Below are 13,724 nucleotides of genomic sequence, written 5' to 3'. Positions count from 1 at the left end.
AGAGAAGCATCACATGATTTTTCGAACAATGCCAATACTTTTGTCCACCCCCTTTTTATGTTTGGTGTGGAATTACCGTATATACTCGAGTATAAGCCGACCCGAGTATAAGCCGACCCCCCTAATTTTGCCACAAAAAACTGGGAAAACTTATTGACTCGAGTATAAGCCTAGGGTGGAAATGCAGCATTTACCGGTGAATTTCAAAAATAAAAATAGATCGTTATTTCCCCATAGCTGTGCCATATAGTGCTCTGCACCGTTCATATTTCCCCATAGGTGTGAACCATATAGTGCTCTGCACCGTTCATTGTGCCCCCTAGCTGTGCCATATACGGTGCTCTGCACTGTTCACTGTGCCCCATAGCTGTGCCATATACGGTGCTCTGCACCGTTCACTGTGCCCCATACATAGCTGTGCTGTGCCATATACGGTGCTCTGCACCGTTCACTGTGCCCCATAGCTGTGCTGTGCCATATACGGTGATCTGCACCGTTCACTGTGCCCCATAGCTGTGCTGTGCCATATACGGTGCTCTGCACCGTTAGCTGTGCTGTGCCATAGCTGTGCTGTGCCATATACGGTGCTCTGCACCGTTCACTGTGCCCCATAGCTGTGCTGTGCCATATACGGTGCTCTGCACCGTTCACTGTGCCCCATAGCTGTGCTGTGCCATATACGGTGCTCTGCACCGTTCACTGTGCCCCATACATAGCTGTGCTGTGCCATATACGGTGCTCTGCACCATTCACTGTGCCCCATAGCTGTGCTGTGCCATATACGGTGCTCTGCACCGTTCACTGTGCCCCATAGCTGTGCTGTGCCATATACGGTGCTCTGCACCGTTCACTGTGCCCCATACATAGCTGTGCTGTGCCATATACGGTGCTCTGCACCGTTCACTGTGCCCCATAGCTGTGCTGTGCCATATACGGTGCTCTGCACCGTTCACTGTGCCCCATAGATGTTCCACATAAATTTGTGCCGCCGCTGCCGCAATAAAGAAAAAAAAACACATACTCACCTCCCTTGATTGCAGCTCCCGGCGTCTCGTTCCGGCGCCTCCATCTTCCCGGCGTCTCTGCTCTGACTGATCAGGCAGAGGGCGCCGCGCACACTGTATGCGTCATCGCGCCCTCTGCCTGAACAGTCAGAGAGCAGAGACGCCGGGAAGATGGAGGCACCGGCGGGGAAGATGGATCGGCGCCCGGCGGCTGGAACGAGGACAGGTGAATATGCTATACTTACCTAGTCCTGGCGATCCTCGCGCTGTCCCCTCCTGTCTTCGGTGCCGCAGCTTCTTTCTCTATCAGCGGTCACCGGCACCGCTGATTAGAGAAATGAATAAGCGGCTCCGCCCCTATGGGAGGTGGAGCCGCTTATTCATTTCTGTAATGAGCGGTCCCACGTGACCGCTGAAGAGAGGAAGAAACTGCAGCGCCGAAGCCCGTGGGACGGCAGGGACAGCGCGAGGATCGCTGGGACTAGGTAAGTATACCTCAGCGCCCTCACCCCCTCACCCGCCGACCCCACCGCTACCATGACTCGAGTATAAGCCGAGGGGGGCACTTTCAGCCCAAAAATTTGGGCTGAAAATCTCGGCTTATACTCGAGTATATACGGTATATCCAATTTGGCTTTAGGACAATTCTTTTTGTGTTTTTTTCATTTAAGACAAATTAAATTAAGAAAATAGTACCAAAGAATTTGTGATTGCAATCATTTTCAGGAAGAAACTGAGTATTATCTGACAGAATTGCAGGGGTGTCAATACTTTTGGCCACAACTGTATATATTGCGTGGGCTGTGTTATATACTGCATGGGCTGTGCTATATACTACGTCTGTGCTATATACTACGTGGGCTGTGCAATATACTACGTGGGCTGTGCAATATACTACGTGGGCTGTGCAATATACTACGTGGGCTGTGCAATATACTACGTGGCTGTGCAATATACTACGTGGCTGTGCAATATACTACGTGGCCTGTGTTACATACTGTGTTGCCTGTGTTAGGCTGGTTTCACACTTGCGTTTTGATCTGCAGCATTTTAAACGCAAACACATTTAAATGCATTTGGTGCAAAATCGCGTTTAAACGCTGCGTTTTTTAGGCGCATGCGTTTTTGCATGTTTTAACGCAAACGCGGCGTTTTGACGCGTTTACAAGCGTTTTTTCCTGCGTTTGCGTTTTTTGAAACGCATGATGAGAAGTGTGTGACAGCTGCCAATCATCAAAATCAACTAGAAAACCCACTATAAACAGAAATGCGTTAGGGGGGCGCGTTAGGGGGGCGCGTTAGGGTTAGAGTTTGGGTTAGGGTGTTTTCTTGTGTTTTTCTATAAAAACGCATGCAAACGCATGTGCTTAAAAACGCATGCGTTTACATAGACATCAATACGTTTTTTGCCGCGAAAAAACGCATGCGTTTTTTGCGGCAAAAAAAAAAAACGCCGCAAAAATTACTACATGTTGCATTTCTGCAACAACGCATGCAGAGAAAAAACACATGCGTTGCAAAAACACGTCAAAACGCATGCAAAAAAAAAAGCATGCGTTTTTAATGTTAAATATAGGGGAAAAAACGCATGCTTTTTTTGCGTTTTTTACCGGGAAAAAAAAAAAACGCAAATGTGAAACCAGCCTTACATACTGCGTGGCCTGTGTTACATACTGCGTGACCTGTGTTACATACTGTGTGGCCTGTGTTATATACTACGTCTCTGTGCTATATACTACGTGGGCTGTGCAATATACTATGTGGCTGGGCAATATACTACGTGGCTGTGCTATATACCTCGTGGCTGTGCTATATACCGCGTGGGCTGTGCTATATACCGTGTGGGCTGTGCTATATACCGTGTGGGCTGTGCTATATACTACTAGAAATATTCTAGAATACCAGATGCGTTAGAATCGGGCCACCATCTAGTATATTAATTCCCCAAGCTTTTCCACACTCAAATTGTAAAAATGCCTAGAGTCCATCCACATATACCAATAATGTTCCTCATAAATAAATTATAGAATCCCATAAAATTAAAAATAAAATACATATACTCTGACACATGAATACTTTTTGTGTCAGGAAATATTATTATAATGTTATTTCCCCTGTACAGGAAATCCCCTGCCTCGGAGTAACACTTGACTCTGCATTGTCCTTCAAACCGCACATCCAAGCTTTTTCCACCTCCTGTTGCCTCCAGTTCAAAATTATTTCCAGAATCCGTCCTTTTCTCAACCCTCAGTCTACTAAAATGCTTGTGCATGCCCTCATCATCTCCCGCCTCGACTACTGCAACATCCTCCTCTGTGGCCTCCTGCTAACACTCTCGCACCTATCCAGTTAGTCCTTAACTATGCTGCCCAACTAAGGCTGGTTTCACATTTGCATTCAGGAGGGCTGCGGGTGGCAGTTTTCTTCCTCCCTTCCTCCTCCCTGAAGCTCCGCCTACGCTCCACCTACTTCTGTATGTGTCCTGCGTTTCCCTGTGTATCTATGGCTGCATGTGGATGCATCCGCATACAATGCATGTTCCTGCGTACCTAATGTAAAGATAGGCACGCAGGGAAACGCAGGACGCATGGAGAAGTAGGTGGGGCTTCAAGGAGGAAGAAGGGAAGAAGTACGCTGCCATCCGCAGCCCTCCCGACCGCAAATGGGAAACTAGCCTAATTCATCTCTCTTCTCACTACTCCTCCACAAATCCCTTCATTGGCTCTCAATTCTCCAGAGCATCAAGTTCAAACTACTAACACCGAACTACAAAGCCGTCCATAACCTTTCTCTTCTGTACATCTCCAAACTAATCTTCAGACATCTTCCCTCCCATAATCTCCAGTCCTCCCCAGATCTTCTCTCCTTCACACCTATTCGTTCCTCACCGAATCGCCTCCAAGACTGCTCCTGAGCGTCCTCCATCCTCTAGAATTTTGTGCCCCAACATGTCAGATTATCTACCACATTCGGATTCTTCAGATCAGAACCTTAAATCCCATCTCTTCAAGAAATCGTAGAGCCTGCAATGACCATGCAGTCACCTCAACACCACTGGTGCTACTTCAACCCCCCAACCTATTGTCTCCTTCCCTATAATCCTGTAAGTGTAAAGGTACCGTCACACTCAGCGACGCTGCAGCGATATAGACAATGAGCCGACCTAAACTAGATTGCTGGAGCGTCACTGTTTAGGTCGCTGTAGAGACGTCAAACACAGCAACTCCAGAACGATGCAGGAGCGATCCAGTGACGTAACGGCGACTCACTTCTCGTTCTCGCTGGTTGTTAGCTCCATGTAAAACGTTGTTGGCGTAGTTGCTTTTGATGTCAAACATGACGATACACGCCGACCTGACGACCAAATAAAGTTCTGGACTTCTAGCTCCGACCAGCGATGGCACAGCGGGATCCAGATCGCTGCTGCGTGTCAAACACAACGAGATCGCTATCCAGGACGCTGAAATGTCACGGATTGTTGTTTTTCTCTTTGCAAAGTTGCTGAGTGTGACGGTACCTAAGCCTGCAAGGGCAGGGTCCTCGCCCCTCTGTATCAGTCTGTCATTGTTAGTATGTTTACCGTAAGTGATATTCGGATTTTGCATGTAACCCCTCATGTAGGGCACCATGGAATCATTGGTGCTGTAGAAATAAATAATAATGTATGGGTGGATTTGGGGGGGTGGGGGTGGTTGGGGAATTATATCTATATGTTGGAGGGAGTTAGAGGGCATTATTACAATATGTGGAGTGCGGTCTGGGGGCATTATTACTTTATGTGGGAGTCATGGAGTATTACTACAGTCATGGCCAAATGTATTGACACCCCTGCAATTCTGTCAGATAATACTCATTTTCTTCCTGAAAATGATTGCAAACACAAATTATTTGGTATTATTATCTTCATTTAATTTGTCTTAAATGAAAAAACACAAAAAGAATTGTCCTAAAGCCAAATTGGATATAATTCCACACCAAACATAAAAAGGGGGTGGACAAATGTATTGGCACTGTTCAAAAAATCATGTGATGCTTTTCTAATTTGTGTAATTAACAGCACCTGTAACTTACCTGTGGCACCTAACAGGTGTTGGCAATAACTAAATCACACTTGCAGCCAGTTGACATGAATTAAAGTTGACTCAACCTCTGTCCTGTGTCCTTGTGTGTACCACATTAAGCATGGGGAAAAGAAAGAAGGCCAAAGAACTGTCTGAGGACTTGAGAAACCAAATTGTGAGGAAGCATGAGCAATCTCAAGGCTACAAGTCCATCTCCAAAGACCTGAATGTTCCTGTGTGTACTGTGCGCAGTGTCATCAAGAAGTTTAAAGCCCATGGCACTGTGGCTAACCTCCCTAGATGTGGACGGAAAAGAAAAATTGACAAGAGATTTCAATGCAAGATTGTGCGGATGTTGGATAAAGAACCTCGACTAACGTCCAAACAAGTTCAAGCTGCCCTGCAGTCCGAGGGTACAACAGTGTCAACCCGTACTATCCGTCAGCATCTGAATGAAAATGGACTGTCTGGTAGGAGACCCAGGAAGACCCCACTTCTTACCCCGAGACATAAAAAAGCCAGGCTGGAGTTTGCCAAAACTTACCTGAAAAAGCCTAAAACGTTTTGGAAGAATATTCTCTGGTCAGATGAGACAAAAGTAGAGCTTTTTGGGCAAAGGCATCAACATAGTTTACAGGAGAAAAAAAGAGGCATTCAAAGAAAAGAACACGGTCCCTACAGTCAAACATGGCCGAGGTTCCCTGATGTTTTGGGGTTGCTTTGCTGCCTCTGGCACTGGACTGCTTGACCGTGTGCATGGCATTATGAAGTCTGAAGACTACCAACACATTTTGTAGCATAATGTAGGGCCCAGTGTGAGAAAGCTGGGTCTCCCTCAGAGGTTATGGGTCTTCCAGCAGGACAATGACCCAAAACACACTTCAAAAAGCACTAGAAAATGGTTTGAGAGAAAGCACTGGAGACTTCTAAGGTGGCCAGCAATGAGTCCAGACCTGAATCCCATAGAACACCTGTGGAGAGATCTAAAAATGGCAGTTTGGAGAAGGCACCCTTCAAATATCAGGGACCTGGAGCAGTTTGCCAACGAAGAATGGTCTAGAATTCCAGCAGAGCATTGTAAAAAACTCATTGGTTACCGGAAGCGGGTGGTCGCAGTTATTTTGGCTAGAGGTTGTGCAACCAAGTATTAGGCTGAGGGTGCCTATACTTTTGTCTGGCCCATTTTTGGAGTTTTGAGTGAAATGATCAATGTTTTACTTTTTGCTTCATTCTCTTTTGTGTTTTTTCATTTAAGACAAATTAAATGAAGATAATAATACCAAAGAATTTGTGATTGCAATCATTTTCAGGAAGAAAAGGAGTATTATCTGACAGAATTGCAGGGGTATCAATACTTTTGGCCATGACTGTATATGTGCGGGACTCAGGACATATACTTACTATAAGGAATTCGATAGGCAATATTATGTTTGGTGGGACACTCAGGACAGGATTTTGAAAGGGGAGCTCAGGTAGCATTATTACTTTTTGTGTAGCACTGAGGGGTCATTATACTCTTTAGGGGCACCTGGGGCAACAGTAATTCTTCAATGGACATTCAAGGGCATTATTATTTTTTTAGTCATTGTGGCCAAAATGCACTTTATTGGGGCACTCAGGGTATAACAACTGTCAGAGGGGCCCACAGAGGGCAATACTACTGTCTAGAGGGCACTAGGGAGGCATTGTTACCATGAATGGGACATTGTGGTGGGCATTATTACTATGTGGTGCACTAAGAGAAGCACTGTTACTCTGCCAGACAGCAGGTGCAGTAATAGGGACAACTATGGCAACTACATGATGACTATTGGTGCATTAGCAGGAAAGAGCTTGTGCAGGCTGGGAACAAGTGGGTATGGTGCTGAAAACGTAAGTCGTCAAATGGGTCTGTTGTAAAATCTGCAGACAAGTCATCACTGAAGAAGTCGTCATATCAATCTGGGTCTGATGGAAATACGTGAAAACTTTACAACCCATCAGAAAGAATTTTAAGAAGCAACTCCGCAATCTTCCTTTCATTAGAAATCTCTACCATTATTAAGAATGGAGGGATTTTTATTTCTGTTGTGTATAACTTGCTCCCTGTGTTATCAGCCGCTCTGCGGTTTCAGAGTGGTTAATTATTTATGTAAGGAGAGTGTGTTGCGAGGAGGCTCTATGCTTTACAGCCTGCCCACCTGACGCTGAAGCTGCCTGCATCGCTGGATATGACCAGCCTCAGTCCCCCTGCAATTTTCCCATACAACAGAGGCACAGCTACTTCAGCTAGCAGCATAGGAAAGATCTTGGTTCGGACCAGTGGCACAACCATGCTGCTGGTCAAAATTGTCAATCTTCAGAAGCGCACCTCCATAAGCAACCAGAAAACTGTGAGACAGAGGAGTATCGCGCTTATGAAGAAACATGAGAACACTCCTTAAAGTTGAGTGTCACAACCTCCGCTGTTCTTGTATTAGGGACAATAGATAACACCTCTGAGAAACATCCAACAAACCTGAAGATTGTCCTGTCCGATGAATCCAAGCAGAAGACGGAACTCTACTTGAGACAGGGTCTCTGATTCAAGACCGGCCGGGTACCACACTGACAGGCTGTCCATGAGTGTAACTATCTCCTCCAGCAGCTGCAGAGTAAACAGAAAGGTTTATATTGAAATATACTGTACACTTTCTTAGCTTTAAAACTCAGAAAATCTGTTGGATAAGCAAATTATAAATTGTCCCTCTGCTCAAAACATGACATGAGGTGTCATCAGTATGGATGAAGTTAGTACTGATGACACAGCATTACACGACTTTGTACACACAGATTATACCTCCGATGTATTCCTGAAGGTGAACACCTCCTGCACCTCCCCCTATTAACGGCCAGGTATGACAGGTGCATATAAGCAGCATTGCATCAATCATCTTCATGAAGACAGTTGGGAGGGAAGTGGCACTTTTAAAACTAATAAACCAGACTTTCAGATAAAAGTTTGCTATATTCTTTCAGCCAAAACAGCACAAATGCGTTCAAAGTCATTTTGACTAGTAAGATTATACCTCCACATGGCGAACTCTACACTAAACAGCAAAACCATAAAAAGAGGACTTAAAAATCTTCCAAAAATTCAAAAACGGCAGAAAAAGGCAGCGATGTTTACCTGCCCAGGCCTCCAAACAAATGCCCTACCCGATGCAGTGGACCCATGTAGTTACGATGGCGGCAACACAGGTGCTCCACATGGGGCAGCATATTAAGCCAATAAATTTGATCTAATGTTAAGGAGGAGTAATATAAACATTTGGTATCATCTGTCCTTTAAAAAATAAAAAGACTTTGGTATTATGTAAGCCAAAGATCGTGGTCTCCACCCAAGTGCATTAAAAATGTGAGTAGTGCCACAAAAAAGTGCACAAGATTGTGGTCTATCGCAGCCAACTCCAAAAGAAGAATGGCCCCCAATCAATCTTTCCCCATCCCTCTAGACCAGAAGGCCACAGCAAAAAAACAGGGATTGGAATCGGGAGAGATGATGGTGCTCCCAGCAGCCATCTGGGCTACCACCCCAGTGGAACTATGGGGCCCAGTCTAAATCAGAACTCCTCCCAGAGGAGAGCCAGGGATTTGCATGGTGGCGTGGAGTCTGATTGATGTGCACGTCCTCTCTAGATCGATCAAGAGGGGAACCGGATTCCAAAAGAGTCCTTGTGACAGACATATGTGTAAAAAGTGACGACTCAGTGAAAAAAAAAAAAAAAGTGTGTTTTTCAGTGTAATACTGATAAGACCTTCTGCTGAAAAGCTTAAAAAATCCCCACCCTAGCCAAAAGGTCTGGTTGGAGATCACCTGACCGGATGACCATATGGTCACCCAGTGTACACTCCGAAGATTCCCACAGTGTGCATTATTGCACCAGTACTTGATCTTAGCTAAAAGGCCTTTCACAGGGTGTTAAGGGGTACAATTTCTCCATGTTAAGAGCAAGAAATTGACATAGTGAGAGTTAAAGGCCATGCAACACTCCTCTGCGAATTTCAATGTGAAATTATCTTCTTCAGAGAGAAAGATGGCAGGAACTCTATTGCCCCCTATGGGAATGATCAATTCTCTTATTAAAGGTGTGACATTGACTTTTACGATTGCTGCTTCCAATAGTGCCACAAGAGTCCCTGTCCTGTTCTTCTCTGAAGAGGAAATTTGCATATTCAGATTTTAATGTAATGAGCTTGCTACACTTGTCAGAAAACAGAAAAATATGAGTGCAGATAAACCTAACCTTTTCTGTCCATAAAGAAGAATTGACCCGACCTTCAGCTTGTAGGAAATCTTGCACTATGTGCAATAGTCTGTTTGCATTTTCTGCATTGACCTGGGTCTTGGGATCTCGATTTTCAGTTACAGCCCATTCTGGCATTTTCTCCAATAAGCTAAAGAAAAACATTATGGGGTCAAAGTCATGAAAGATACAAAGACAATGTTAATATGTAAGGGACAAGTCAAAAACTAAGTAATTGCAATAAAAATGTACATACTTTAGTTTGATTTCATCTGAGGGTCGTAGCAATTCGTTCGCCATCTCAAGGCTGGTTACTGCTGCAAATACTTGTCCTCTTTCTACCCAAGTAGCATTATCAGATTTCTCAAGGCCTTTCCACATTAGACACAGCAGGATGTCTGTAAGAAGCTGTACAAGCTCCTCTTCACAATCCTGAAAAAATTGATTTTATGTAAAGGAGAGCACAGGTTAGGCAAGCATCTAAACACAGCGTAACTACGATGACATTGTTATTTGCTTTTTGTATATGCAAGTACCTTGATAAGTGGGTAATAATAATAATAATCTTTATTTTTATATAGCGCTAACATATTCCGCAGCTCTTTACAGGTTGCACACATTATCATCCCTGTCACCGTTGGAGCTCACAAAATGGGAGGAAACCGGAGTACCAGGAGGAAACCCACGCAAACACTGAGAGAACATACAAACTCTTTGCAGATGTGGTCTTTAGTGGGGTTTTAATCCAGCGCTGCAAGTCTGCTGTGCTAACCACTGCGCCACCGTGCTGCCCGATGGGTAGATGGAGAGGATGTCTCGCCATTGTGTTGGTGGAACATCTTGCGAATCTCTTTATAAGCCTGCAATACATTTGATCGTCCTATTGTGCCCCATTTACTGCCAAGTCACAGGAGAATTGTGAATATTGTTCTGTCCACAGAGTCACTTGATTTACACTTGTCCGGACAATAGGTCATAAATATTGGATCAATGGGGGTTCCAGCACTGCGCACCCCCACAGACAAGCTGTTATTAGCACTGGTGGTGGCTAAAACCTAAACATTGATTAGAGCTGAATAGCACAACTCTAAGCACTGTGTAGTCGCTGTATCAGAGTACTGCAGATCAGCTTCTATTCTATTGAATCGGAGATGGTCTCCATTACACGGTGGTGGTTGTTACACACAGAACACGGCTGAGCTTTTCCGGCTTCATTTACTATTTACATGCAGCCACCGGCAAAGCTAAAAACAGCTGATATGTCAGAGTGCCAGGTGTTTGATCCCCTCCAATCCGACGTTAATGACCCATTTTATGGGTAGATCATCAATATTAAATGCATGAGCAACCCATTTAAAGGAGTTATCCAAGAATAATTTTATTTTTTATTTATGTTCTTCCTGGCGTCCGTTGAGAACGGTCATAGACCACTTCTGAAGGCAATTCAGCTGCTCCACATCAACAGTGCAACTCTTCCTCTTCTGGGCAACTCTGTTGAAGGGGCGTGACCGCCGACATAATGCGGATTGACAGCCGGCTCCCTGCTGCTCTGTGGAAGCTACTAAATCGAAAGCAGGAGCGGTCCCAGACTGTTTTGTTTTGGCGGAGATCGGTGACTGTTAGTTCTTAGGCCCATAGTAAAAAAATTAAAAAGTTCTGGATAGTCCTTGAATATTAAATTGCAGATTTTAAACAAAACAACAAAACCTAAATGTAGAAAGGGGGCTGAGGGCAGCCCTGTGTCCACTTCCTACTGACACTAAGCTAAAACTGAATAGCTTACTGCCAGTAGGCGGATATACACTGCTGGGGATGAGCTAACTCTTTTGCATAGTGTCAACCTCCTAGTGGCAGCAGCATACATTCATGGTTTTCTGTGTCCCCCAAAGAAGAGAGAGAGAAAATTGTAAAGTTTAATATTAAATTGCAGATTTTTAATAAAACAACAAAACCTAAAGGTAGATACGTGGCTGAGGGCAGCCCTGTGTCCACTTCCTACTGACACTAGGTTAAAACTGAATAGCTTTCTGCATAGTGTCAACCTCCTAGTGGCAGCAGCATACACCCATGGTATTCTGTGTCCCCCAATGAAGCGAAAGAGAAAATTATAAAGTTCTGGATAGTCCTTTAATATTAAATTGCAAATTTGATCTGTCTGTAAAGTTGGTTATACAACCCCAAATGGTATTGGAAACACAGAAATAAAAAGATTCCTTACCTCTTTGCTTTCTAAGTTCACGCTAAGGGAGAGATCATCCCTAAACAGAATGTTTGTGCTGGAAGAATCCTTCTCGAGACGATCTACATTAAATGACTTGGAGGATTCTACAGGTGAAGGTGTACTCGGTGAGCTTTCTGGAGTCTGGTTTTCACCATCTCCTAATTCTATATTAGCCAGTTCTAAAGTGAGATGTGAATGATCACTAGGCCACACTTCTGGGTCCTCTACGTGAAGCTGAGCTTCACTAAAAGATGGGCCACTTTCATCCAGGAGTGTGCTTGTAGACTGGATGCTTGTATTGAGGGATCTGGCTTCTTCAGGACACCAGCTGTTGTATGTACCGTTATCTGAAATGTTCGATTTATCCAAAGCAACGTTCTCTAAATGACTTCTTTGTGACTCTTCAACCCTGGAATTTTTATCTTCTTCTTTAATAATGTGTTGGCAATTCATTTTAGCACTGCTCCTAAATTCAGAGTTTTCCTTCATGAAGAACCGTACAAAAGTATCCTGCCAGCCAACTTGATGGGCAATTTGTGAAGCTGCATCTGGGTGGAACTGGAGGATTTGAAGAACCTAGATAGTAATAATATGGCATCATTAGTATTTGGACAAAAATAAATAAAATAGAACTGTGCAAGTATGATGAAAATTATAATAATTTACAAAAAAAATATATACTCCTCCAGAATAAACAAAGAAAGTTGAGGTGATAGGTGCTCTAACACTACTAGATACTTTACAGTTTTATCGAACATTGCAAATTATATGCCAACAGTGTATGAGAAATACTTAATTTACATTTAGAGGCCATACACAAACATATAGCTAGTCCTATGCTGAGCTCAGATGTGGATACAATTGTACTCCGTCAATCCAATGGCACCATCATAAATATCACTGATGGTACGCTACTAACAATCTGGACCCAAGGTGGTTTAGCTCTCAGGCTATGTGCACACGTTGCGGATTAGGCTTAGGAATTTCTGCCTCTCCTGGCAGAAAACGCACCTGCGGATTTGTCGTGTTTTTTGTGCGGTTCCACAGCGTTTTTTGTGCGTTATTGCTGCGGTTTTCTTGCGGATTTGCTGCGTTTTTTACCCCTTCGGTTTTCAAAGTGTGCACAGAATTTTTTTTTTCTCATTGATTTACATTGTACTGTAAATCAATTGCGGATCTGCAGCGTTTCTGCACTGCAAAAAATGCTGCGGATCCGCAGAGAATCCGCAACGTGTGCACATAGCCTCAGAGAATTACCTAGTCTGAAGCCTCTGAACGTGATGTGTTACCAGTCATAAATAGATTTCCAATTATACGTTCATGCTCTCTCTTGCTCCCACCTGCTAACACTTTCCCTGCTCCTCCTTCACTGCCGGTGATATTGCTCCAAATCCTGGTCCTCCTCACCACATTCCCACAGTCATTCCTACCTCCCATCGACGCTCTATCACAACTTTCCGTAACCTCTCTAAGCTTATACCCATTCGCCCAGCCCCTGCTTCCCCAGTCCCACTAACAGGAGCACTATGGAAACCTCGCTCTGTCTGCAACAAACTTTCCTACATCCATGATCTTTTCATTACTCACAAACTTTCCTTCCACGCCATCATCGAAACCTGGCCCACCCCCTCTGTCACAGCCTCTCCAGCTGCACTCTCGTATGGTGGATTCCACCTCCCCATCCCCCCCGCCCCCGCCCCCAGCAAGCATGGTGGTGGAGTTAGTTTTCTCCTGTCAGATAACTGCTCCTTCACCCCAATCCCACTGCCAACCTCTGTTACCCTCCCTTCCTTTGAGGTGCACTCCGTGCGCATCTTCTCCCCCTCCAACCTCCAACTGGCTGTCATTTACCGTCCCCCAGGACTAGCCACTACCTTCTTTGACAATTTTACCACCTGGCTACTTCATTTCCTTTCCACAGACATTCCCACTATCACCATTGGCGACTTCAACATTCCCATTGACACTTCCCTCTCAGCTGCCACTAAGCTTCTATCTCACACGTCCTCCTTCGGCCTCGCTCAATGGTCTTCTGCAGCCACTCACAAAGATGGCCACACATTGAACCTCATCTTCACCCGCCTCTGCTCCCGATCGAACCTCTCTAACTTGCCCCTCCCTCTTTCGTTACATAACCTACTCACATTCTCTTCCCTCTACACTCCTTGTCCAC

The 13,724-nt window shown here is 44.6% G+C and overlaps 1 protein-coding gene across 3 annotated transcripts in view; it reads right to left on the bottom strand.

Moving 5' to 3' along the window:
• The window catches only part of NBEAL1 (neurobeachin like 1), a 287,965-nt gene that overhangs the window by 77,301 nt on the left and 196,940 nt on the right, over positions 1-13,724 (bottom strand). For all 3 annotated transcript variants that reach the window (XM_069733637.1, XM_069733636.1, XM_069733638.1), the window contains 4 exons: positions 11,549-12,127; positions 9,587-9,762; positions 9,331-9,481; positions 7,563-7,691 (listed from right to left, as the gene is read on the bottom strand). In XM_069733637.1, coding sequence (XP_069589738.1) covers positions 7,563-7,691; positions 9,331-9,481; positions 9,587-9,762; positions 11,549-12,127 — 1,035 coding nt within the window. The remainder of the gene's footprint in view (positions 1-7,562; positions 7,692-9,330; positions 9,482-9,586; positions 9,763-11,548; positions 12,128-13,724) is intronic.

Source organism: Ranitomeya imitator, chromosome 7, assembly GCF_032444005.1.
Source record: "Ranitomeya imitator isolate aRanImi1 chromosome 7, aRanImi1.pri, whole genome shotgun sequence".
NCBI classification, from domain to species: Eukaryota; Metazoa; Chordata; class Amphibia; order Anura; family Dendrobatidae; genus Ranitomeya; species Ranitomeya imitator.
The sequence above is the reverse complement of the archived record's forward strand: the minus strand, read 5'-3'. Positions and strand labels throughout refer to the sequence as shown.